The following is a 26,869-nucleotide window of genomic DNA, read 5'->3' as shown; positions in this document are numbered from 1 at the left end:
TTTTAATTTGGCCACTTTGATTTTCAAGTAGCAAAAACTCAATCATGAAATTGGAAACTTTGAATTCAGATGAGATGAATTTGCAAATCAATAATTTATGCCACCTTCTTATACTACTGACAGCTCATGAGGTCAGCTGAATGTCACAATAAATAAGCAACAAGTCAATTTAAGTCTAAGGGCCGAGAAAGTCGCTGGCAGAATTAATTTGCTAAGTAGCTGAATGAAGGTCTGTCTGCAGTAACCTTGAAGTTACTAAGGCACTTGGAAGGCACAGAACAAAGCAGCCAGAATCAATGATATTCTGCATCTCTCCAGCCACAATGCTTAACCAAGCACAAAAGTAAATAAAAGCAAAAAGAGGCAACCTTAGGGTCAGCATATAACTATGTTGAAATTTTAAACTCATGAAAAGAGAAAGCAAGTTACATTTAAAGGCATAGGTACAGTAAGGGCACTATTTGGAAGGTGTGCTGTCTACAGCACTCCCAAATATAAATGATCCAATCTCTGGTGCTTCAACAGCACTGCAGACATAGATTGACATCAGTCTTGTGATGTCATTGGATTAGATGTCCTTTGTTCTGCTACACTTGAAAAAACAAGTCTATGCATTTGCTTGCTTGCATCATAAATACACACAGGAGCAATTCCTGGACTTGTCCTGCATACTCCCAGATTGCCCACTCTGTAATGTTTTTTATTTATTAAAGAGGGTGTCTGAGTTCATACCTTCATTATGTCACTAGGAGTGATCATTTTATATAATGTTTTTTGAAAGTTTATAGATTGCAACTCATGAAGACATGTGTGTGTGCAGAAAAGCAAGTCTGTCTACCATAAATGATCCTACAGGAAGACTAACAGATCATAATAAATTCTTGTAATAAAAACAGAAAATGCTGGAAATACTCAGGTCAGGCAGCATCTGTGGAGAGAGAAACAGAGTTAATGTTTCAGGTCGATGACCCTTCGTCAGAACATTTTTTTCCCCCCCAGTTCGACCTGAAACGTTAACTCTGTTTCTCTCCCCACAGATGCTGCCTGACCTGCTGAGTATTTCCAGCATTTTCTGTTATTATTTCAGATTTCCAGCATCCATAGTATTTTGCTTTTATAATAAATTCTTGTCTTCATCAATAAGGTAAAAGTGCAAAGGTTAAGGAATAGTGATCCAGCAATTGTAAAGTGATAATGTGAGAAAAGTCAATGCTTTGAAATGTGCATCATCTAAAGCCCTGTTTGTACTACAGCCCCTGCAGAAAACACATTGTTCGAATGGGCATGATCCACGTTGAATGCAATCTCCCAGGGCTTAAAGTTACAGCTCGCTAAATTTGGTCAGTTAACTAGCTAGTATTAAATCAATCATCGAAACATAGAGATTTCCATCCCTGCAGAAAATGACAGGCGATTTGCAGCAATTTATAATGAACCTAACAATTTTGCAGTTCAGGCCTTTACAAAATGGAGCAACTCCATATTATTTATACTGTTTTTGTGGACTGAGGCACAAATTCATAAATCCAAGCATAGCATGCAACAGCCATATAGCAAACACATTTTATTTCCTGTAGAATTAGACATTTAAAAAACATCCTTATTCAAGTTGTGGTGTGTGCTGAATTAGTTGGTTTCAGCTATTGCAGTGTTGTAAATATAAGTTGTGCTAATCTCAGTGTCCCCTGGCTTGGTGAGCAAGAAGGTCTTCCAAGGTTTCCAATTCAATCATTATCCAGTGACACTGGCTGGAAAAGTGCACGTCATCAGGTGATGACAGATTATGCTTGGTTGTAATAGACCGGACTTTACGGTAGAAATAACGGTCAACTAGTAAATCGGATAGCAACTTCCAGCATCAGCACATGCGCAGTTAAACGCAGAAATCAGGAAGTTGCTGTCAGAGTTGCCCTGCTCCTCCACAAGCTTCACTAACGGTATCTCCTGAACAGACTCGCCATTTAAATACATGAAGGGCGTGAAGTTATGGTACTTGCCCACTAGACGGCAGAAAAATTTAGAGCTTGTCCATTCAAGTGGAAGTGAAGCAAGTCTTAATTATTGCCAAACAACCTCTCTGGTACTGAAAATTAACTTTTACAAGTATGGAGTCTCATTCCTTCAGATTTTAAATTATTGTTGAGATTTAAAAAATATATATATTTTTTTAACTTTTTCTTTGTCTCCTCTCTCTCCATCCCATCTTTCGTTCCTCTCTATTTTGCTTTCTGGACATGATTTGGCATTAATTAACTATTCTAACTTACACTTCCTGGTTCAGACTCTGCGTGCCTCAGTAAGGTTTCTTTAATCTGATTGGTTAAGGAGATACACATTTGCTTGTCCTATTCACTCAGGTCCCAGATCCCCTGTAGAGGGCATCGCACTGTTTTGTATTTCCAATCAAGTTCCAGTTCAAAAGCCCATAGAAAGTCTGTGGGCAAGTGTAAGGCTAACACCGCTCATTTGCTGCTGACCACAAAATCTGGGCCATTGTCTTCATGGTTGAATAACTTATCGTCTAGGCTCACAGATAAATGGCTTCTGGGATGAGATTCTAGAGGGTCTGCCAATGTCTGAGGAACTATATCCCAATTATGAGTGAGTGCAGAGGAAACTGACATTTTAAAAAGTAATGTTACTGGCATAACAGCTATTTCAACAATTTTTAAACTGGGATTCCTTTTATGAAAGTGATTATGTTGTATAATAAAGATAACATACAAACAGCAACAAGAACTGTCGTTTAAAACTTTTTTGCCAAGTATATACATACAACCCATAAACTTATAATCTGCTTGGTGACTTTCTTTCACTCAGCAGTGCTGTTTACAGGCAAACCAAGAGCTTAGTGTTTGCAAAATCTGATGCAAGGAATCTTACCTGTTTATGAGGACCCCTGAGTATGTGAGCCTTGGCACCTTCACATGCTGTCCGCATGGCTTCTAGTGATGGAGTTCCCAATAGGTCTGTGATTAAGTCCAACTGCCACAGATAAATAATTAACTGTTTAGGAGTCATGGAAACGGAGCTTTTGAAATCAGTGTTAGTTTCTTTTGAAAAAATACTAGAAATCAAATTGGGTATAAATCACTGCAAGGAGAGCTATATGAATCGTTGATGCAGCAATTTACCATTTATTTCAAGGGAGAGAAACTTGGATAATTCACCTGTACATAGGGCTAGTTAGAATTATGAGGTTTCTGAATTGTAAAATAAAAATTACATTGTCCAACTCTGGCATTTTTTAAACCACTAGGTTTTGATTTTTAATAAACTTCATTTTACTGATTTATAATTAAAACCAAAGATGTCTCTTCTTGCACACCAGTGACTCTAATCATAAATGTTTGAATTATAAAAAGGGTCCTGAAATTTATCCACAACATTCATTTTGTTGTTAAGAGAACATAGACTGGAGAGCTTTTGGCAATAGTATAGAATTGTGCTGGGTTCTATGCTAGGATTTCTAGAAACTACCCACAGGAATGTGCTCATATTTATTCATTGCTGCTGAGAAATTAATGATTACCAGTTGGTCTATTATGGTGATATTGCTGGATTTTTTAAAAACGTGATATACAGTACGTAGCACCTTTAACGTAGGAAAACAGCCGAAGGCGCTTACAAAATAAAATGTGCCTGTTATCCACACCAGCTACATAAATAAATCTGGTCCAGATACCCATGCCAGCTACTTACATAAATCAATTGCTCACTTGACTCCGCTAGGATATATAATTATTAATTGAATAGACAAGCAACTGAAACTATACCAGATTGAATGTAACTACCAGAAATAATTACCTTTTTCTACTTTGGAGGCACCATTGTACAGGAGTGCAAGTTTTACATATGCAACAGTTAGCAATACATACAATTGCAATATCAAATACATATAATTTTCATTTTGCATAATATTTAGATTTATACTTAAATTAGATGCACCAATAAGATTTTTGTCTAAAATCCATCATCTCAATTGCATTCTTCTACTATATGTAAACCAAATTTACATTAGTCTATTTTGCTTGCTGTCATTTCTCCTTCAGTTTGTATTGTTTGATTACTGTACATATTTACATATAATGGCCCAGAAATTCAGGTCCCAACGCGTGAGTATGCACGGGGTACTCACGCGTAGGCCCAACGAAAGTGCCGGTTTCGTGCATTCACTGCACATGCGCGGGAAACCGGAACTTCCGCTCCCCTGAAAGAAGGGGTTACGAGGTGGAACGCGTGCGCGGGAGAGGCAGCGCATGCACATTGAACTTACCTTCCCGGAGAAACCTGGAGAAAAAAAAAGTCTTCAGAAGTTAGACATGTAAAAACAGGCGCAAGGCCTGCTTTTAACAAGGTAAGTGGTGAATTAATTAAAATTAAAACATTTTTCCCCCCACAGGTTTATTATTTTTAAACACGTTAAAGAAAGGTAAGCTTATTTTTAACCCCGTTAGAAAATTTAATTAATTTTCAAAAATTTAAATTGTTTAAAATAGTTATTTCATGTAATTTATAGTTATTTTAAAAATGTGATTAAAAAAAAAATTATTTGAAGTTTTAGTGATGTTTTGGAGCTTATAGTATTTATAGGTTTGACAGCTCTTCGTCAAACTGACGAATGGAGCATTCCCTGCTACCATTGGCTCTCCATGGCCCACGTGATCCCAGGGGACGCATCGAACTAACTGTGCCCCTGGGATACGCAAGCACTGCGCGCCGGCAGTTGGAGGAGGCCCAGGATCGCAATTCTACGGGGGCCCACAGCTCAACGGCCGGCACGCAAGGTAAGTGCAGGTCGGAGGCTTGCACCAGCGGGAAGCCTCCGACCCGAATTTCTGGGCCAATATGACCGCCCCATTTTCCAGCAAAAATCTATGATCCACCCATAAGTCAAGCAACGTTGCAGACACGGACATTTACCCAGTTACCTCTGCACTGGTGATAATTTTTTTAAACACACAAGCGCTTTTGATTCTGCACCCAATTCCACCTTCAAGCAGCAACTTAAATAAGGGACATCTGGCAAAAATCAGCTGATACAGGAACAGCTGATCCGGCAGCATTTTTGGTAGACAGAGAGATTAGTTTGCTCCCGCGAATCGGTTCTGTAGCTGACTGAGTATCCTGTCTGGTCGACAATTGGGTTGAAAGAGACTTGCATTTATATAGCGCCTTTCACGACCACCGGATGTCTCAAAGTGCTTTACAACTAATGAAGTACTTTTGAAGTGGAGTCATTGTTGTAATGCGGGAAACGCGGCAGCCAGCTCCCACAAACAGCAATGTGAAAATGACCAGATAATCAGTTTTTGTTATGTTGGTTGAGGGAGAAATATTGGCCAGGACACCGGGGATAACTCCCCTGCTCTTCTTCGAAATTGAGAGCAGAGAGGACATGGAGGTAGGGTGGACTGGGACATCAGCCTTGGACATGTTCGGAGGGGGGGGACTGCGGATTCAGGCCTGGCTGAGCAGGGAAGCCAAGGCTGAGCGGGAGAATGACATTTTTTTTTTGAAAGGGAAGAGACCATTTCTTTTTTGGGGTTACCTAAATATTTCTTTTGCGCTATGCACCTTAGAACACTCCAGTAAGGTCACTAGCACGAGCCATCTCATGATGATCTCAACTTCAGAAAGTGAGAACACAAAATAGCAGCTGTTTTGTAACCCATGCATTTGCTCAGAGTTCCACGAGAACACCTCCACGTGAGATGTGGCACAGTGATCAATAGAAGTAGCAAACTGGGAGCCCACTGCCTGGGATACACCTCATATCTTTTGAAGTTGGAAACCGGGCTATAGAAGGACAAAAGGCACCTCCCATAGTTGAACCCAATTCATCAACGCAATGGTTTATTGAATCACCAGGTGCAAGACCCAGTCCACCTGCATGTGCTAAAGCACCAACTTCATTTGATTGATTTCAGAACAAAGCAAGCAGTCGGTGTTGTAATATTTCCTTGCTTTGCAATCAAACTGTATTTGTGTAGGAATAATGCCTCTCAAGTGATATTTTGCATACCACTGTATAACTCTAGTCTGGGGAAAGCAAGCAAGGACTACTTAAATTTCAAGTGACCCATTACATCTTGGATATTAACATCTAAACTTTACAATTTGAATTGTGACAGATTTCCGATTCAACAAGCTAAATAAGAAAGCTACAAATAAAAGTACATGAAATAAAAAATGGCGTCACATGCTCCGGAGAGATCTGACTGTGGTCCATGGTGTCACATGGCTAGTGCAGACCAAATGGGATGATTGGTCTCTGGTATAACCTAGCATAGGTCAATTAACATTAGAGGATCACAAGAGTATTACACATAAAATTGAACTGACATATAACATTGCATACATAGCCAGATTCTTTATATAGATACAAGGCTTTGGAAAGTGGTCTAAAATAAATAATGTATTTAGACAAGCGCCCATTCCAGCTATGAAATCTATAGGTTTAGCTTTCTAAACAATTTTCTTTTGGGTGCAATGAACTACCCTTCAGCTTATTTACCCTGTGAGATTAATATACCACTTTCTTCACAGAAGTAGTGCAAGGAAAACTGTTCCTGTTTGCAATGCATTTCACAGTGAGGCAACTTCGCCCTCCTCAGAATACATTCATGTACAAAAACATGGACTACAAAATTTGCATCATGACTTGTGTATCCTTATGCAAATTGAATGACTGAATAGTTGGTGTAATATCAAACCAGTTTCATGCTGCTCAACAATTCACTCTTGCCAGCTGAAGTCAGTACAAAACCCATGGATTAAAAGTTTGGTTCAATAACCACTTCATTAGTTAGGAGGCACAGTAAATTGCGTAGATGGGAGCAGGAAGTTACAAAGAGACATACACAGACCAATTGAGTGGGGAAAAACTATGGCAGATAAGAGTTCAATGTGGGGAAGTGTGAGGTCATCCACTCTGGATCAGGGAAAGCCAAATCCGAATATTTTCTTAGTAGTGAGACACTAGGAGCTGTGGAAGAGCAAAGCGATTTACGTGCCCATGTACACAAATCACTAAAAGCGGATACACAGGTACAAAAATGTAATTGTATTCCCTTGAGTTTAGAAAGTTGAGGGATAATCTAATCGAAGTCTTTTGAAATGGTAAAGGGATTCAGAAGGGTAGATACAGAGAAATGATTTACTTTGGTGGGGGAATCCAGAACAAGGGGACATAATCTTAACATTAGAGCCAGGCCATTTAGGAGAAAAATCAGGAAGCACTTTTTGACGCAATGCGTAGTGAAAATCTGGAACAATTCCCCAAAACTTTGTGGATGCTGGGTCAATTGAAATTTTCAAGATTGAGATTGATAGATTTTTGTTAAGTAGGGGTATCAAAGGATACAGAGCAAGGCAGGTAAATTGAGTTGAAGTACAGATCAGTTATGATCTAGTTGAATGGTAGAACAAGCTCGAGGGGCTGAATGGCATAATCCTGCTCCTTCTTCCTATGACTGCATTGGTAAGATTTACAAACAAATTTGTAAGATCTCAGTACTGGTTTCAATCATTATTTTTTGAAAAAAGTTGATGATCCTGCTGTGCATTTCCAGTTTTTCATTTTATCTCTCACCCATCTATTATCACCTGTAGGATTGACTTGTGTTTTTACGGATAGGTGGTTTACAAATAAAGGTTCAAATCTAATTACTACTGGGATGAATCAATACCATGTCTAGTTTAAACTTAACAAAACCTGCTACACATTTGGGGCTTACGAGAAGAAATGGTAGATGAATGTTTTGCAATGACAGTCTAAAAGTGGGGCTATCAACAAAACAGTGGAGCATACAATTCAGTACACATGAATTCCATGCCTTTAAAACACAAGACACCTTTACTACGACAAAAATATACTTCAGTTAGCTGGATTACCTGCTGAATGGGACTTTGAGCCTGGAATAAGATTCTACGGCCTAAAAGCTCTGCAAAGATGCACCCTACAGACCAGATATCAATGGCATTAGTATAATGGCGACTGCCCATCAGAATCTCTGGTGCTCGGTAATACTGAGTGACAACTTCCTGGGTCATGTGACGGGACTCATCAAGTTCTTCTACTCTGGCAAGACCAAAGTCACAGATCTGCAAGAAAACAAAATGGTTTGGGATGCCTGCAATAAATTCCTTAAACATAAAATCTCAAAGCAATTTAAAATACTTACTTTCTACATACGAATGATGTTCATCAAACTCAAAGGGGATTTTTAAAAAAAGCAACTGACCTCACCATGCAATGAGTTTTGCAGTTTAAGGTCAGAGGTACTATAAAAACCAAAACCACTTAATAAACCTGCTGACGAGCAACAAAGTGACCTGAATAATGCGCTTTATATTGGATTACAAAGGAATGACACACCCAGCTGAACAGTATACAGGTACAAAAAAATGGTTAAGAGTTACCGGAATATGAATCAACACTCTGCAGAATATATTGAAAATATTACATTAATTGAACAACTTCAAGTAAACAAAAATGGAATATACATTCAGGAGGCATAAAATGCTGACATTTTGCTTCACTGGCTCAGCTGGTGAAGTGCTATATAGACCCAGAAGGTCTCAAGTTCAATGGCCAGTCTGTGCTGAATTGCCTGATCTTGGGGGAAGTAGCTAGGCACTATAATTAGACTCTTCACCCCTTGGTCAGGGAGGAAATTTTAAGCTTCCCACTCCTGATTGCTATTCAATGATCCCTGAAGTGTGTACTTGTGCTGTTGGGCAAGGACAGGTTCCAGCTCAGCTGGGTTGAGATGTTTCCTATGGATGAACAGCCTGCCAAGACTCACTGCTTAGGTTCACCCATAAGGAATGCTCAATTGGGCAAGGTAGTAGGGGTTGCTCATGGAACTGTGCGTGTCCGCCTTCAGGAGAGAGGAAGAAAATTGACAGAAAAAGAAAATTTTACATTGTAATTTGGCCCAACTGCACCACATTTGGTTTTCCATCCTTACCCAGGCCATTTAAGGGCTTTACTCTGTATATTTAAGTGCAAGTTTTGATTTTCGAATTGGAGACTCCGTGAAGTTTCTATGGTTGAACCTCAATTAGTTGGGTTATAACCACACTCTAAATTAATCATGGGCCAGCCACAGTGACAAATGTGGTACGGTCATAGTATTTGACTTTTTCCTATCAAATATGTACTAGTGACAGACTGCAGAGTGCAAGGAGATGGTGGCAGCACTTCAAGATAGAAAGTGAAGGATTCCAGCCAAAGAGGGAGAAGATGAAGAAAAGGCATTGCATGCTTTTCTGGGTCAAGACATTTCCTTTGTGCCACACTGTAGAGTCAGGGAAACATTGGGGGTGGGGGGTAGAAAAAAAAGAAAAAAACTACATTAAGAATCCAACATGGCGAGTGTAATAAGAGACAGAAAGGCAGAACTTCTAAAAAGTGTCACTTATCACTGGCTAGCAGCATAATCACAAATTCAGTACCTGAATATTAACATAACTTTCAGAACAGGGGAAAAAGCAATAAACCAAAACAAAAGACCCTTAAAAAAAAAATTGATCAACCTCACCTACATACAGGAAACTCTCGATTTACCGGCACTTAAATAACCGGAAATCTCTTAACTGGCAAAATTCAGGAGTAGGTTCAGGTAAGTTTTACTTCATATTAGTGGCAGTTCCTGGATCTGTGGCTGTGTAACTGGGGTTTGTGCACTTGTTGCTAAGCAACAGGGACGCTTGATCTGTGGCCGGAGTTCCTGCACATGTTGCTAAGCAACAGGGAAGCCTGGATTTGTTGCTATGTACGGAGCTCTCGTACCGTTTAACTATACCTCGCTGTAATCCGGACTTTTTGATAAACCGGCACCAAGCCGGTCCCGTTGGTGCCGGATAATAAAGAGTTTCCTGTACTATATTCCTCAATCCATTCTCTTTTCTAAAATGCATCCAATTATCTCCTTATGGGCTGCCATGGTCCTTTCCTGCCCAAACTCTTTAAACTGGTGATTGCTAACATTTGAACCCCTTACCAGAATGAAATACTTGTCTGGAAAATGTTAATTTCTTTTATAATGTTGAAAAGTTCAATTTAATAACCTCAAAGTCTGCTCTTTTCAAAATAAAAGCCCAACAACCATAACCTTTCCTCAAACTTAAAATTCCCAATATCCAGAATTGTCTTTGTTGCTCATCGGAATACCCTCTCAAGGGCAATATCTTATAAATTAGAAAGCCAGAACTGCACGCAATACATCAAGGTGAGGTTTGACCAATGCTTTATAAAGCAACAATACAATTAGTACTTCATCCCTCTACTAATGTAATTTAGCATCTCGTTCACCATTTACTGCAGCTCATGCTGTGTTGATCATCCGCTATAATCCCAAAGATCTTGCTCATGATCAGCCGCTGCACTACTGTTCCATTTACATTTCTCCCTCATTTTCTTTCTATACTTATTATTTTACACATTTTCTGCACCGAATTACATCAACAGCCTAAAAATGTCATTCCTTCCAAATCTGGCTACACTGTTGCTCATTATTTGCTATGTCTCCCATTTTGGTAAAAATGAGATTTTGCTCACTATATTCTTGTCCAACTCATACTGGAAGATCTCCTATGGCATTGCTTAAGAGCATACAATATCTTAAAACTGGTTTCCTCAAGACAGTCTATTAACACCTATTAGAAAAGTTCCATCAAGATGTAAATACTCCCTTTTTATTATATAGTATTTTGTGCATTATACCATGTCACATACAATACACTAGTTGACTTCCTGTGGCATTGCACAAGTAGTGTCTTCAGATGAAGCAGGGTTAGTGGATAATTGGGCTTGAGCACACAGACTTATTCAGTCCCGTTTTTAAAGTCATACATTCCCTCTTTTATATAATATTTGGTTTTACTTTATAGTGAAATCACAAAACTTAATAAAATTTGGGAAGCAGAGTTGGAACAGGAGTTTCTCAGGAGTACAAGCAGAGGAGCTGGGAGATGTAAAATTAGGACTTACAGTGCCACCACTGGTGGAAGGGTGCATCAGTTTACATAGGCAGTTCCATTAGAAGTGTGGACACAGGAATTTATAGTGGAATAGTTGACAGAAGTGTGACCAAAATGTAACAGCATAAATAAGGTTTTATAGACAAGACATGTGCACAGATGCAAGATTTTTTAAAATACATTATTGTGGAGCTGCATTTTATTTGGTCTATTCCTTTAAGGCCATAAAGAATATACTCTGCGATCAAATGCTCTAAATATGTACATGCTGAGGTCATTTTCTTTTGTCGAGGGAAACGTGTGTCTAGATTGGCAGCTAGTTGTAAATCTGAAACACATCCCAAAACCAATTAGAGGCCAAGTGTCGCTGCTGAGAGAAGTTAAGACAATCCAGTTGTGATGTTATTTTATTAATATATTTGAGCCATCTTGTGCAGGTGTGATAGAACATTTTAAGAAACTGGTTCGCCTGTGTCACTGCTCATTGTGATCTGTAGGATATGCTCTTTTATCCCAAGTAATATATTTGGACTACGCAGTATAGTGGGGGAGGGGGCGCGGAAAGAGGGCAGGAGTGGACATTGGAAGGGGCGGGGGGGAGAAAAAAAAGAGACTGCATATGTTCTCTGAGCAGCATGATGAAATAGAGTGAGATGGGGAGTGGAGAATAATCAGTTTCCTTCACTTCCCAAAAGTGTAGCAGTGCCTCTCCAGAATACTTCCAGCAGTGACCTGGGGTATCACAGCTGCAAGTGGCAGCAGCAGGTTTCTTATTTTGGTGTCAATTTTATATCCAATGCCATACTTCAGCTCCTAGACAGGACAACAGATTAGAAAGAATCACAGCATGACCTTCACAGTAGATCAGTGTCCATTTTTATATCTTATTACAAACATTTTACCAAATCCTAACTGAATCTCCATTAAGGGTGAAAGCAGAGGTCAAACCTGACTTTTAAAAAAATGTACACAATTGGAAAAAGAACTAGCTTGTGTAGATATTATGATGCAAAGCTGCATACCCTCAAAGCAGAAAAGAATAGCCCATAGCCACATCTATGACTGCTTACGTCCATTATAACAATTCCACCAAATCCCAACTCACGTAAATGAACTGGAAGAAATTGCTGTGAATATATAAAAATATATGCAATCTGAGATCTATTTTGCATTAAACAGATCATGTTTCATTTCCAGTGACAATTGCAGAGATATTTAGTTTATGCAAAGCAGGCATTTCCCCGTTAAACAAAACTCCAGTTTCCACTCATTTCATTGGATGTGCAATTAATGTCATTGTTGTTCTCAAACACCAAAACCTATTATAAATGTTTTTTTTTTTAGTAGGGATCAAGAAATTGCACTGCTTTTTCAACTGGATTTCATGTAATCTGTGTGGATAGGTGACTTTCAATTCCAGTCATTACCAAATATTTATTTTGAGTGAGATAATGGCCCGTCACTATAAAACAAGAGGTCAAATTAATTTGAGTCGCAATCATTTTTTTTGTACAACTTTGTTGCAATTTTGACCAGAAAGTTATAGCCAAGCTATTTTAAAATACATCATTTCTAGCTTTCTTTGAGGTTGCCCACTGCTGCTTCTTGGTGCCACCCTACTTATGTTGTTGAATGAGACTGACCAGGGATGCATACTTCATTACACAACTGAAAACTTGATGAAATTCGCCTAAATAGGTCAGAGTTGAAATTGAAGAACATGTTGCACCAGTTGCGTTTCATATTCTACCGCTCACCAGCATTCTTTCAAAAGTCAAAGAATTCTTTGCAAACTTGACAGGTGAGTTAATTGATTGACAGATTGTGTTTAGCAAAACACATATAGCACTGAGACCAAGATCAATGTTGTAGCTGGCAAAGTCTCCTCATACATATTTGAATCTAATTGTCATCTATACTGCCTGAGTGCCACTTAAAGATAAACTCCTTTGTTTAAACTTAAAAGGCATACATATCTTAGTTTTTGTTCCCCCTTGGGGAAAAAAAAGTACCCTTTCCAATTTTCTCTCCTCCCTGAGGTATGGTACCAGGCACCTTCCAGTATCTTGCCCAAGTGATCATTATTAATAAGTGAGCCTTGGTACAGATTGGCAGCAGGCTATCAATTGCTTGGGGGGGCAGGGTGGTGGTGTGTGGAAGAAATACATTGGTTAAGGTTGGTTGGTTGAGTAGTAGCAATCAAGACTGCCCTAATTTTGACCTCCCCAAACGAGCAGCACCAAGCTATTTGACCTCCCCAAACGAGCAGCACCAAGCTAACTCTGGTCCGAGGACCAAACCTGGGATCTTCCTGGTTGAGTGGCTCAGCTACATACAGGCCAAACCCACCGAACTATCAGGGAGCTTGTGCCAAGTTTTTAAAACCAAGCCAACAATTGTTTTAGGAGTTTGTGTAAAATAAATTCTTGAGAATAACTCTGATTTGTGCATGCAGAGCACCTTACTACCAAATAAAAATGAGGTTGCAAGGTTTGCAATTTTGATTGGTATTGTTCTATAAAATGTATGATAACTAAGAGAAACAGCATTTCTTTGTAAAACAAAAACATAGCATTAAGTAATACAGGAAACTCTTGTTTAAACGGCACCTAAATAGCCGGAATTCTCTATTAACCGGCAAAATTCTCACTCCGAAAACAACACCTCAATAACCGGCAATGTTGCCGAGTCAGAGTCTCCCGCAGTGGCCGAGTTAGTCAGTGGTTCTCCAAACTGCCACTACTTGGCTTCTTGGCACTGTCGGAAGTCGGAACACCTCAATACCCCTGTAACAGGAGTCTGACTCTCCCGCGCTGCCGGTAGTCTCTTCTGATCTGCCATTTTACAGGGGTAGTGTGTGTCTCCCACGCTGCTGGTAGTCATTGCATTGCATTACCCTCAACTGGCAGTACTGTACTTAATCAAGCATCTTCCACCATCCATTTAACACAACATTCTGTAGGTGAGTACCCAATTACTGTATACTGCACATTTCTTGATTTTTTTCTTTTTCTTTGTTAAAAATAGCCTCAGTAGATAACCCTCTCCGTCATCTGGAATTTTTGATCAACCGGCAACGCGCCGGATACCAAAGAATTTCCTGTATTAACAATGATTTTCTAGAGTAAACTTAAAATGTTTAGTGTTCCTTTGTGCATCAACTATGCTGTAGCATAATGTAATGGCCCGGAATTTGCAATTGTAATGATGGCAAAATTGTCAGCGTTCGCCATCATGACTCTGAAACAGGCAGCAACTTCTGGCTTCTGCACATGCACATTTAAATATGGAAATCCAGAAGTTGCTGTCAGTAATACCCTGCTCCTCCACCGTTGAAAGTCCTCGCAGGTGGAAATCTTACAAATCACTTGAATTGACGTTAACCTCCACTTTTTACGCTTTAATTTTGCTGTAAAAAACCCTGAGAAAGATAAGCCTTGCTGAATGAGGTGTAACTGGCAGCGTACTAAGTTATAATTACTGTTGAACAACCTCTCTGGCCCTGAAAAACTAATTTTATATTTGTGGAATGTCAAATTTCTCCATGATAAAAATTCCCATAGATTTTTAAAATAACCTTTAAAAAAAAAAGATGATATTTCAGCTTCTATCTTAATCCCATGTGTATGTCCCAATTTCTATTTCGTTCTCTGTAAAATGATTAAAAAGTGAAGGATAATCAGTGTTTTTTACTTCCTGGTTTGCTGGCCGAGAGATTCATCAATGTGATTGGCTGCTTAGCCTGCTTGATGACATCACTGTTGCTGGACACCAGAGAGCCCCTATAGATGGTGCCAGAATTAAATTAATGTTGAAAAGATGAAATCCACACCAGAGATCACTAGATCTTTGTGGGCAGCTTTCTTAAAAGGTCAGCATCGAGCACAGTAACTTTGCCACTGACGGCAAAATCTGGGCCAATATTTTCCAGTAAGTTGTGCATTTAGCTTTTCTGAAAATTCCATTCAGTAATTTAGCAGTCCTACAATAAGTAGCCATTTTTGGGATGCACAGAAAAGAGCGTATACTTTGCCATATAAAGCAGAAATAGAATACTTATTTTCATTACCTATCACTGATATACAAGTTCAATTAATATTGTAGAAAAATACACCAAACTAACCTTAAGGACACAGTTGCTGTTCACAAGAAGGTTCCCTGGTTTAATGTCCCGGTGTAATATACCAGCTGAATGCAGATACTTCAGCCCTAAGATTAAAAGTAAATAAATATTTAAAACTGCACAAGTATTTAACACTGCACAGATTTGCCTAATAGTGTCCACTTCAAAAGTGTCTGCAGTGGCATTCTGCCACATTCTAGCAGGTATATACCCCAACTTATTCGATATTGCTGAATGGGGCTAAATTTAACAAAAAATAAATCTACAACATTCTCTCCTGGTTTTTATTTTAGTCAACTGAAGTCAGTTTCCAGAAGTTGGCAACATGAACACTACAACTTAAACACATGCAAAATCAATTCCCATCTCTAATCAACTTCTCTAAAATATCAGTTTCATCCAAAGGTTGCAGGAAAACTTAGCAAGCTGGCTTTACTCAGTTGCTGCCCTTTTAATGCGCAAAATAAAGTTAGAAATTTAATTATATACCCCAAAAAAAGTTAATCATGTGTTGCATACTAAAATATATCCCCATTTCTCATTCTTGATGCTCTGACTGCTAAGAGATGTGCAAGTGCATCATGTGCTGATTCCCTTCTTCCTTGTGAAGTACCACGTGGTATCTACACGCCCTTTAACAGTATGGTTGACATAAAATAAGAAATTGCATTTATATAGCACTTTTCATACCCGCAGGACATCCCAAAGCGCGTCACAGCCAATTAAGTATTTTTGAAGTATAGTCACTGTTGTAGGCAAGTGCACCAATTTGTGCACAGCAAGTCCCACAAACAGCAATGAGATAAGTAACTGGATAATCTGTTTTTAGTGATGTTGGTTGAGAGATAAATATTGGACAAGACTCCCATACTGTTCTTCGACTAGTACCATGGGGTCCTTTACACCCACCTGAGAACAGACGGAGGCACTTAACAGACGTTTAATATCTCGTCTATAAGACGGCATCTCTAACAGTGCAGCACTGAAGTGTCAGCCTGAACTATGTGTTCAAGTCTCTAAAATGGGTCTTAAACCAATGACCTTCTGACTCATAACAGTGCTGCCACTGAGCAAAGAACTTAGACAGATACAAACCCACAAGTGCAATCCAAAGCATTGTGTTACCATCTAATTTAAACAAGAGAGTGACAATTATGAACCAAGCTTCACTACACAAAGTTTTCTTCTCTGGGGTGGAGGCAGGGGGAGGAGAAAGGACAGAGCTGAGTTAGTCTAAGTAGTAGACATGAACTTAATATTCAGAGAGTCAGGGTGAAAGTATTAGTACCTTATAATTATTTTGTTGAAAAGTTCCTTGAAGTTAACATTTAAGGCCATTGTAATCTTTGTATAAAAATTTAGAGAATGACTTTCCAAAAAGCCCTACCATTGTAACAAATTATTTTTCTAGTAATTTTATAAATCAAAATGTATTAATTTGAAAACACACAGATTTACATTAGTGCCACTTCTGTCCTGTATAGTTCTTGTAAATCTGATCAATTGCACAATTTCTGCTAGTACAGTATTTTTGTTCCCAATAATCAATCATTCAAAACTACTCCTATGACAGTTGGAAACTTGGCCAAAGGAAACGTGAACATTTGAACTTTTCCTCTTCATACATCGAATTAGCAAAGTTTGATTATACTGAATATGTTCATTGGTTTGCTACATCTGTATTAAAAAATAGCACTTTGGTTGGTTGACAGCTGTCACAAAGGCACTGTATACATTGTTCATGACTTCTTCCTGCCAAAAATAAGTTCCAAAGAAAGAACCAAATTAAAGTTTCAAACTTTTTATTTTCTCAATACCAAATATATAAATGCATTACTTCAAACATTTCTCCTGTACCTTAAATTGTAACTTTGTTTAAATTAAGCCATGCAATTACACTCCAAGCAATTCTGCCAAGAGTGATTTGCACTCAGGGTGGGAAGAGTGTATAATAAAATAACAGGATGCAAATATATTTTCCCTCCAGTAGCCAAGCTAGGAACCGAGTACCTGTACTCAGTATGCTTATAGGGAAAGGGATGGTTTAGGTCATGCTTTGCTCCGCTACTTCATGCTTGTTTGAAAGATGTACTCATAGCAAAGTGGCACCTCTAATGGCCTAAATTGTTGAACCTCATTTTCAATAAGAAACATGTTTTACTATTAGCACGGTAAACTCTAACCAAAATGGCTTGATAACACGGTCAAGACAGGGAAAAAGCCATTCCCTGGAAAATTCCTTCCAAGTCAAAACAGGAATAACCCAGGTCTGCTCTTGCACACCTTCTGGTGGCTGTTTACAGAGGAGCAGAGTGTGAAATAATAAATGGGTAGCATCTGCCACTCAGTTGAAATTTAAGAGAGGACATAAAACAATACACACACTAGATAGAGGTATAATTTTTTGCTTTACTTCTTTCTGCTATAAGAGGTTAGATGTAACTATTATAAAACAAACTGTAGGCAGAAGAGAGATATTTGCACCTGTGGCACAGAGGACTGAAAAAATGACACCAAATTTTAAAAAAAATGAAATTTTAGTATTAACATATATAAGCTGAACTTAAAACCTTTATTTATGAAGATGCCATGTTGTAAATTTGAGATACAAAAAAGGAAAATTATCAGGGCACCATTTAAACAAAATGTAAACATATTTGCATATTTATAGGAAAAAACAGGACCACTAGAAAGTTACAGCTGCCATTACTTTTCCATTGCCTCTTCATTGAGATAGGTTTATCATCTGGATTGCAGGGGTGGTAGGACGCAGGCTTGTATTTGCAATTTCTATCTGCATTGCCCTCACTGAGAGAAGCAGGGCAGTTAACCAGGTGGAGAGAGGCACAATTCAGCCTCTGGTGCACCTTGCAATAGCCAGTTGCAGGCACTGCTGTAGACCAGAGAGCAGGTTGCCTTACTCCAACTTGCATAGGAGGGGATCATTGCATGTATGAGTTAGGGAGAGCAGAATGGACAAGGATTACATTGAGAAACGCATTAATAAACCCCAAAATGATTTCTTTTATGGATCCTCCCCGACAATACAGTATCATAATTTCCCTATAAGTCTTATGCAAATATATCCTTCACTTCTACTTTTTAAATTGATGTTAAAACTTCACAGGTATACTAGCTAGAACACTCCTACATATGTGCTCGCACTGCTGCGGAAGAACAGTGACCAAATGTTAGGTTTGAAAATATAGTATTCTAGGTTTGAAAATATAGTATTCTAGAGTCTTCAGAAATGGTTTACCATTTTAAGAAATACTGCATTATAGAGTTCTGATGATCTTTTGCATCTCATGGAAAATGTGAAAAAAATGTTGTAAAATGCTTTGGTAAAGTTCAAAAAATTAGTTTAATTTTCCAGGAAATGTTTTCTTTAAAGAGAGAATCTGTTTGGTTAACAAATAAATGGATAAATTAACACAGGAGGTCCACAAATAACCAAGCCTGATGGCCATCGTTCAGATTTAAAACTGGTGAAAAGTTCTGTCTGAATACCATAGATGGAGATAGTTTCTGTAAAACTGCCTTGTGATGAACGGCAGAAAATGTAAAAAATCAAATAGGTAATATGAATCGGTTACACTAAAGAATTGATTTTGGTCAATTTTCAGATCCCTCGACCACTTAACAATTCACATCCTTCAATGCAATGGAAGCTTTAAAAATGTACACTTTGCACATCACAAAAATAGCTATGTAAATCTCAAACTGCTAATTGATAACCAGAAATGGAAAAGACTAATGCAGTGCATTAGTTTGTGATACAAAAGCACTATTTAAGGCATTTTAAAAAAAACAGCAATTATTTTACAAAAAAGTATAGGTTTTGGAAATGACTAAGGCTGCAATCAAAGCTGAAAAAGGAAATTCTTGAATGAAATTCCTGTCTTCAGGGAATCTTCCAAATGTTTAACCAACAGCCCGTCTGCCAGCATCTTACAGATTTCTGCCTTTTAGCAAACACTAAAATTTCCTGTCCTCCTTCACAGATCTTCCATAATGCTGTATTTACTGTCAAACCAACTACTGCAGAGCAGAAATTAACAAAGCAAATAGAATGAACTATATAGCGAAAATAGTAATACAAGTCAGAGGAAGTCATACTCAAAACTATATAGAGCATTGGTCAGATCACACCTTGAGTGGTGTCTCCATTTCTGGTTTTCAAGACACAAGGGACAGATTCTAGGCCTGAAAGCAGTTCAGTGAAAAGCCTGAGGCTAATCTATAGTGTTACAGGACTATGGTAGAAGGAGAAATTGAAAAGATGGAGATTTTCAGCTTGAAAAGGAGGCATCAGTCCTGAGAGTCTGAAGATAGTAAATGGTCGATGCAAAAATTTACTTCAAACTGAAGAAAGATGTCAAGGGACATGGGTTCAAACTAGTAAAAGGCAACTTAAGGACTGATGGGATAAGGTTTGTCAAACAAAGTCACCAACACATGGAAGGGTAGAGCAATAGAGACAAAAATCCTGGAGTTGCTAACAGAATGCCATAAGGAGGGGGGAGGAAACGGTGGTATCTTTCTGGATGGATGTGCCAAGATGTCCAAATGGTCTTAAATAGGAGATTATGTGTACTCTATGGGTGGAACAGAAGTCATCAAGGGCAAGTTAAGTTAAAAGACCAGTGTGAAGAAATAAAATGAACAAGATGCTAGGTTATTTTGTTAAAACAGTTGACTTTTAATACTTGGAAGCTGTACTTGAGTTATACAGCACTCTGGTCAGGCTGCACCTGGGGAATGGCACACAGTTCTGGTTGCAACATATTGGCCCAGAAATTAGGATCGGGGGCTTGCCCCGCGTGCAAGCCCCTGATGTGCACTTACCCGGCGCGCCGACAGCTGAAGCCTGGGACTGCTTGGAATTCCTGTCACTGGCCCGGTTCAGCTGTCGGCGCGCTGTGCTTGCCTGATCCAGCGGCGTAGTTAGTTCGATGTGCCAGCTGGGATCAGGTGAGCACTGGGCAGCCAATCAGGGGAGGGAAAACTTCATTCATGAGTTTGATAGTAAGAACTGTCAAACTCATGAAAACTACGGGCGCCCAAAACACTACTTAAACTTTAAATAAAATTTTAAAAAACATCCCACTAATTAAATGAACTATAAATAACTTTAAAAAACTATTTTAAACAATTAATCAAATTTTTGAAAAAAATAATTTAAGAAATCGGGTCTAAAAATAAACTTACCTTACTGTAAAGTCCTTAAAAACAATAAAGCTGTGGAAAAAATGTTATAATTTTAAATAATAGACCACTTACCTTAAAGAATCAAGACCTTGCACCTCCTTTTTACATTTCTAAAAAGTGGAGTCCCTTACACACGGGCAAACCTGTCAAAAAGGAGGAAGTTCAACGCGTGAGCGCAGAGTCCTGTTGGACCTCTGAACCCCTTGGGAGGAAATGCCGGTTTCCCACGCATACGCTGCTGAAATCCGGCACTTCCAACGGGCCCACGCGCGAGTACCCCGTCCGTACTCACGCGTTGGGACCGGGATTACTGGCCCATAAAGTACATCAGGTCCTAGAGACCGTGCAAATGAGTGCAAAGACAATCCCCAGTGTTCGAAAATGAGCTGTGTGGAATGGCTTGATAAGCTAGAGTTCATTAGGAAATCTTATGAAAGTATACAAGATACTTGACAGGATACAGAAAGCAAACATTAATATTTTGATACAACAGGGCACCCACGGTCTAGATTTGATCAATTTTCTTAACTGCTGCCTCAGGAGGTGCAGAACCTTGGTGCACTGCTTGGCCAATAACTACATCCGAGGCCACATTCTTCCACCTCTAACTTGAGCCATCTTTACTCCTCCCTCTGCCACTAGAATCCTAGTCCAAGCCATTACCTCCTTCTCCAAGGCTCTCAGCTGGCCTGCCTCAACTCTCTGCAAGCTTCAACTCATCTGCAACAACACAGCCCACATCTCACCCACAAAGTCCCACAATCCTATTACCCCCATCCTTTCCAAGGTCCGCCAGACCCCAGCGAGTCAATTTAAACATTTTCATCCTCGCTTTTAAATGCCTCCATGGTCTCACTGTGTTTTACCTTTGCAATCAACACATGCTCATGGGATTTTTACATACACTTGAGAGCAGATGGATCCTTGGTTTAACGTCTTGTCCGAAAGACAGCACTTCCAACCATGCAGCACTGCCTCAGTACAGTACTCCACTGAGGTGTCAGCCTAGATTATGTGCTTAAGTCCTGTAGTGGGGCTTGAACCTACAACCTTTTGACTCAGGTGTGACTGCTACCAATGAGCCAGTTGACAGTTCTGCAAGGATTACTACATAGGTAGAATTACATTTTTTACATTGAGGATAAATCCTGGTATACATTTATATACAGCACTTGACATATACCCACCTCTCAAAATCTGGTAGAGGAAAACTTTGACATGATCTGAACTCAATGGTTGTGGAGACACGATGATCTTGTGAAGGTCGCTTTGCATTAGCTCTGTGACAACATAGCTGAGGAAGGGAAAAAAGTCAAGGAAAAAAAACACGAGTTGCTGTAAATCAATCCCTACGATTTTGAAGCTGCAACCATTAGAACACTTTAGCTTGTTACTGGAGCTGAACGTTTAGCACACTAAGCTGGAATGAAGACAGATACAAAGAAACGACTTGCCTTTATATAGCGCCTTTCATGACCGCAGGACACCCCAAAGCGCTTTACAGCCAATGAAGTACAATACAAAGCTCTAGGAGGCTCTGATAATCGGCTTCATTTTATTTTTCATTTAAATTCTGACTTTCAGAATATTTATCATTTTGATGCAAATGTTTGTCAACATGTAACTTTTAAATCACCTATTAAGAAAAATTTTGGGAAAAATTAGGTCATTAAACAAGTGAAATTTCTTTAGTTAAACCAACAGCCCCTTTCAGTAACCTTATTTTACTTCAGCAGTGGCTTGCGTTTTATAGCAACTCCAACAATTCTTCTGAAAAGACATTTAGGAAAAAGTTCTAATCTTTAATTACATTTTTATTAGGACTCTGGAGGAAGCAGTTGAAAGTTCCCCAATGGTTCAATGAGTAAATGCACCATCTGGTGTGCTAATCAGCATACAAAGCTTCCAGGTTTGATCCCCAATCTCCGAGGAGTTCTCATTTTAGCCAAACTAATACAGGGATTGTATAATTGGCTTCAGCACCCTGGACTCAGGAGTAGGAGTGGGGGTGGGAGAGAAACAGGATTCCTGCTGTTTCCTATCTAGAGACTCCTACTGGAAGTAAATCGAGGATGGAAATGGAGGTTGGCTGCAAGACCTTTCATGGTCCAACACCTCAACATTCATATCTAGGCTGACATAATGGCCATATGGGCAAACTGAAGGCCAGCATGAATCAGCACCTGCAAGTGAGGAGTTAAACTGTTTAAAAAAGTGCTACAAGTAACAAATTGTATCCCATGGCAACTAGGGTCTATGAAACAAAAATCAAATTATCTAAGGGGTCATTTTGCTTGGAAGTACATTGTCTAGGGAGAAACTTCAGTGGAATATAATAAGAATCCTTCAGACACTAGGTACAATATGTGCGCCTAAATTTGAGTTTACAGACTTTATCTACAGAACTTAGTAATTGGTAGCATTAAACAGGATCAAACGCGGATCGGTACCAAAAAAATCTGCTTCCCGAGTGTGATTGGTGTCAAAAAGAAGCAGATCCACCAGTTTTTAGTTACCAATGGGAAGGCTGCTTAGACGAGGGAAGAGGAAACACTTTTTGGAAACAAGTGTTGATATAAACAAGCTAATATGGATTAATACGCATGACGTAAGGTGGTTTGCCTCGTTGCGTGCAAGCTCTTTTTCAATGTCAAAGCAAAGCATGTGGAATTTTGTTTAAACAGATAACTTCAGGCTAAAAGAAAACTATGTGCAATGCTATAAATGGCTGAAAAAGGAAACAATACAAGTCGCTTAATATAAGGTCCTTTTCAACCTTACTACTGTAATGTAGTATTTTCATACAAACCTACCTTCATTTTAGATATTAAGATAAATAATTAGATGCCCAACTTCAGATATCCAGGTCATTTGCTTTTACTTCATGAATGGGACAGCTGGCTCAATAGTAAATCAGCTTAAAGCTGCCGTGGAGCTTGCCATGCGCTAATCCAGGTTTTAACTTAGTTAACTGCAAAGTCCATGAAAGAGCAATATAAATTCATTATAACACAATTTTCATTATCAAGTGTTAAAGCAGACCATTAGTTCTGAAGGCTCCTTCAGCCATAAGTCAATATTATACTTCTGGACGATTTGATTGCTGTCAATGCTGCTGGGCCATTTCTGCATGAACAAAAAACTATGATGCTTTTGGTCTTCCAAATGAAGCAGCCCACCATAACTTAGTGTTTGACCTAGTGGTCCAGCTGCTAAACTGGAATAGTAGGCAGTCGTGGCATTCTAAATGCACAACTTGGTTAAGAGGCAGGCTCTTATGTATAGAAGCCCAGTTGCACATGTTCACCTCTGTTCTATAAATTTAATCCTTTATATACACTTGCAGTATGCTGTATGTTTGAACCAATTAGAAATCCTTTCAGACAATATCTGTACTGAATTTAGCAATCACATTTTTGAAACAGTTATACAAGGGCACGATATCAAATGACTCCAAACCTCAAAGCATTCATCTAGAATTTATTAATTTAAAAAATGTACTAATGGAAACTTCAATTGGCTGTTGCTTTATACATTGATTGAAAATTCTATAAATTTGCATCCCTGACATAACATATCCCTGATGTCTCAACTAATTGTCATGACAACAAAGCTGCTTAAATTAAATGAGAGCTGAAAGACACCTGCACTACTCGTGGTCTAAACATGGAACTGCTACACATTAACAAACTCTTGACATGAGCGCTAAGGTGCCATTAATTTGAACAGCAGATATCTGATTACTGTCTCTAGATAATTTAATGAGGGGTTGGAGCTTGGAATAAGAACCAGTGTTTGTCTAGTGCTCCCAATTTCCCTGTGTTTGAATTCACCAGCCTTGAACAGATGGTGTCTGACAGGGTCCATTCTTTTTTTATGCTTCTGTAGTTTAATAATGAGACCGACTACGCCTGGCTTCAGTAGTTTTCAACACTTCAAACTGGGGGGGGGGGGGGGGGGGGAGATTTTCTTCCTGCATTGTATTGGGGTTTGACCCACTTGCATTTCAAAAACCTACTGCAAAAGCATAAAACTAGACGCCGACTCATTTTTAGATTAAAATCTAATCACAGAAATGCCGAGCAATACTTTAGAGCAGAAGCATTTTCTGATTTTTTTTGTCTTGGTTAAATGATCCTCTAACTAGTGAGGGGAGAAAGAAATGTTAACTCAGTATTTCCACCAGCCAAAAAGCATAATTATATCCAGTAAAGTTTTCCATCAGACTGAATTAAATCTTTTCAATATACACTATTAAACTAGCGAAATGATCTATAGTCAATGATCATCTAACAAAAACCGATTGGTCAGATTGCTCAGTGATTTTAGAACTAGTGCCACTGAGCTATACAACAAGTACCAATACAAGTACAAATGAACATTGATGAATACATTTTTAAAACAATTATAAAGTTTCTGGTAAGATGCGTAGATGCCACCTTGTCAAAAATTCACTAATCCACCTGCAATCAGTGCAGGTCTACAATAAACTAAGACGTGCAAAGCAGACAAGCTCACGATGCAATAGATCAGTGTAAGAAGAAGCATTCAAATCTGTAACAAACACTGAAGCATCAATGTCGTCATATCCTAATTCAACATTCCAGCAAACAGGTCACTAAGCACAAATCTGCTGCCAACAAGTCTTTTTTTTTGTTCTAAGGATGTGGGCTATGCTGGCAATGCAGCCCCCAAGGGCATTAAGAATCAATTCTGTGGGACTTGTCACATATAGGTCAGGCCAGGTTGGGGTGGCAGGCTCCCTTCACTGATGGACCTGTAAATCAGCTGAGTTATTGACAATCCGACAGCTTTCATGGTCATTTTTCAGGCGCTAGTCCTTACTTTACCAGATTTATTCCATTCAATTTCATAATTTGCCATGGTGGGATTTGAACACTGAACCTCTGGGTTACTAATCCAGTATCATAACCACTATACTCTGTAAACACAAATGATTTAGGAAGAGAATTCCAGCAGGTACGGGCACCATGACTGAATAGCCAATGGGGCAGAGAACAGGCAGTAATCCGAAGACAGGAGAGAGACTATGGATAGGGAATCTCGGCAGTAGAAGACTGCGTATATAGGCTATTAAGGCTGTGGAGGGACTTAAAGATGAAGATCTTGAAGTTAATTCGCTGGAAATATGGAGTCAGTTTACCTCAAAGAATGGGTGGGATTTTTGTGCAGGAGATGACATGAGCTGTGCAAGCATCAAAGATCAGGGTGAAGCAAAGGAGACCAAGATGTAAAATATACAAATACATCAAATATGGATATGCAAAATCACAACTGTACAGCAACAGAAATTTGATACACAGAGTGAAAGTGAAAACCATAGGAGCAAGAAAATGGGGTAAATTTCAAAACTATAGCATTGGCTACTTGTGTCACAAGCTCAAAATTCCAATGCCCCATCCCCCACAATTTAGAATAAATGACCCTATTACTTAAGCATCTTTCCCATGCTTAGTCAACTATTCCAGCCCATAATTTGGTTAAATGGAAATAAATTGTAAACGTGCAGAGAAATCATGCTGGCTGTCCATTAATAGATCCCCCCCCACCTTCATCCTCATTGTTTTTGTGCTATTTTACTACAATAGCCATACATATGAATATTGCTGCACACCTGGAAAATGGTATGACTTGCCATTAAGCATTTTAAGGTGTAATGCTTTCCATCGTAAAAACAACAAAGCTGGTTTAAAAACAGAAACAAGCAGGCACAAAGCAGTGTGGAGAATGTAATGATGCACTTCACATTGTCAACCTTCACTGTAGTCCTGGAGCAGTTTCCAGTCTGATAATCAGTTAAAAGTCAACCCTTTATTAATGTCCCCATAGACTCAAAACAAAATCTTAATGTTTTCTATTCCTATGATTCGAAGTCACTAAATTTCATCCCTGTAGATTCATCACCAGCTGTCAATGTCCATTACTAAGATAATTGCACAAAGTTCTACTAGTTGGATATTTTTTAGATTCAGAAAACACTGCGAGTATATTAGGAGGATAATCAGCATCAGTACAGGTTTAAAGAAAATTAATACATTTGTAATCATCATTGTCTTTAGATTTTTGCATGTATTTTTGTTGATTTGTTAAACAAATATTTTTGCTAAGTGAGAGCTGCGGACATCAGGAACTGGCTTGGAGCCAACACTAAGGAACTTGAATTGGCACACAGCTGCAATGACAATTGCTAAGCACTGAATTAATGCCTACATACTCCACTAATGTTAATTTATCCTCCCCACTCTGTTGCAGTTGATAAAAACTATTCACACAAATTTATGAGAATATTTTACAAATGTTTGATTTTAAAAACAATTCCTGGAGAAATACCTTTTAACTTGCTCGCATCTTATGCTATGCTATTTTATTTACACAATTTTAAAGTAGTTCACAATCAAAATCTTTGCTATTTTTCATACAAACACTAGTGACAATAATTAGGTTATTGGTGGCTCTGGGTGTCAATAACCACCTGTTTGTATTCCACTCTACACCATATATTTTAATGTTTCTGCAACATAGATA

General features: G+C 38.8%; 1 protein-coding gene across 2 annotated transcripts in view; it reads right to left on the bottom strand.

The window, feature by feature from the left end:
* Positions 1-26,869, bottom strand: part of nlk2 (nemo-like kinase, type 2) — a 203,196-nt gene that overhangs the window by 35,231 nt on the left and 141,096 nt on the right. For both annotated transcript variants that reach the window (XR_015073256.1, XM_085964834.1), the window contains exons 4-7: positions 21,511-21,617; positions 15,113-15,198; positions 7,897-8,106; positions 2,884-2,985 (exon numbers count right to left, since the gene is read on the bottom strand). Coding sequence is in view for 1 of the 2 variants with exons in the window: in XM_085964834.1 (XP_085820960.1) it covers positions 2,884-2,985; positions 7,897-8,106; positions 15,113-15,198; positions 21,511-21,617 (505 nt within the window). In the remaining variant the exon portion in view is untranslated. The remainder of the gene's footprint in view (positions 1-2,883; positions 2,986-7,896; positions 8,107-15,112; positions 15,199-21,510; positions 21,618-26,869) is intronic.

Source organism: Somniosus microcephalus, chromosome 22 (genome assembly GCF_052327205.1).
Source record: "Somniosus microcephalus isolate GS21.2 chromosome 22, FLI_Smic_1.0, whole genome shotgun sequence".
NCBI lineage: Eukaryota > Metazoa > Chordata > Chondrichthyes > Squaliformes > Somniosidae > Somniosus > Somniosus microcephalus.
This window is presented reverse-complemented; position numbering and strand designations above follow the sequence as displayed.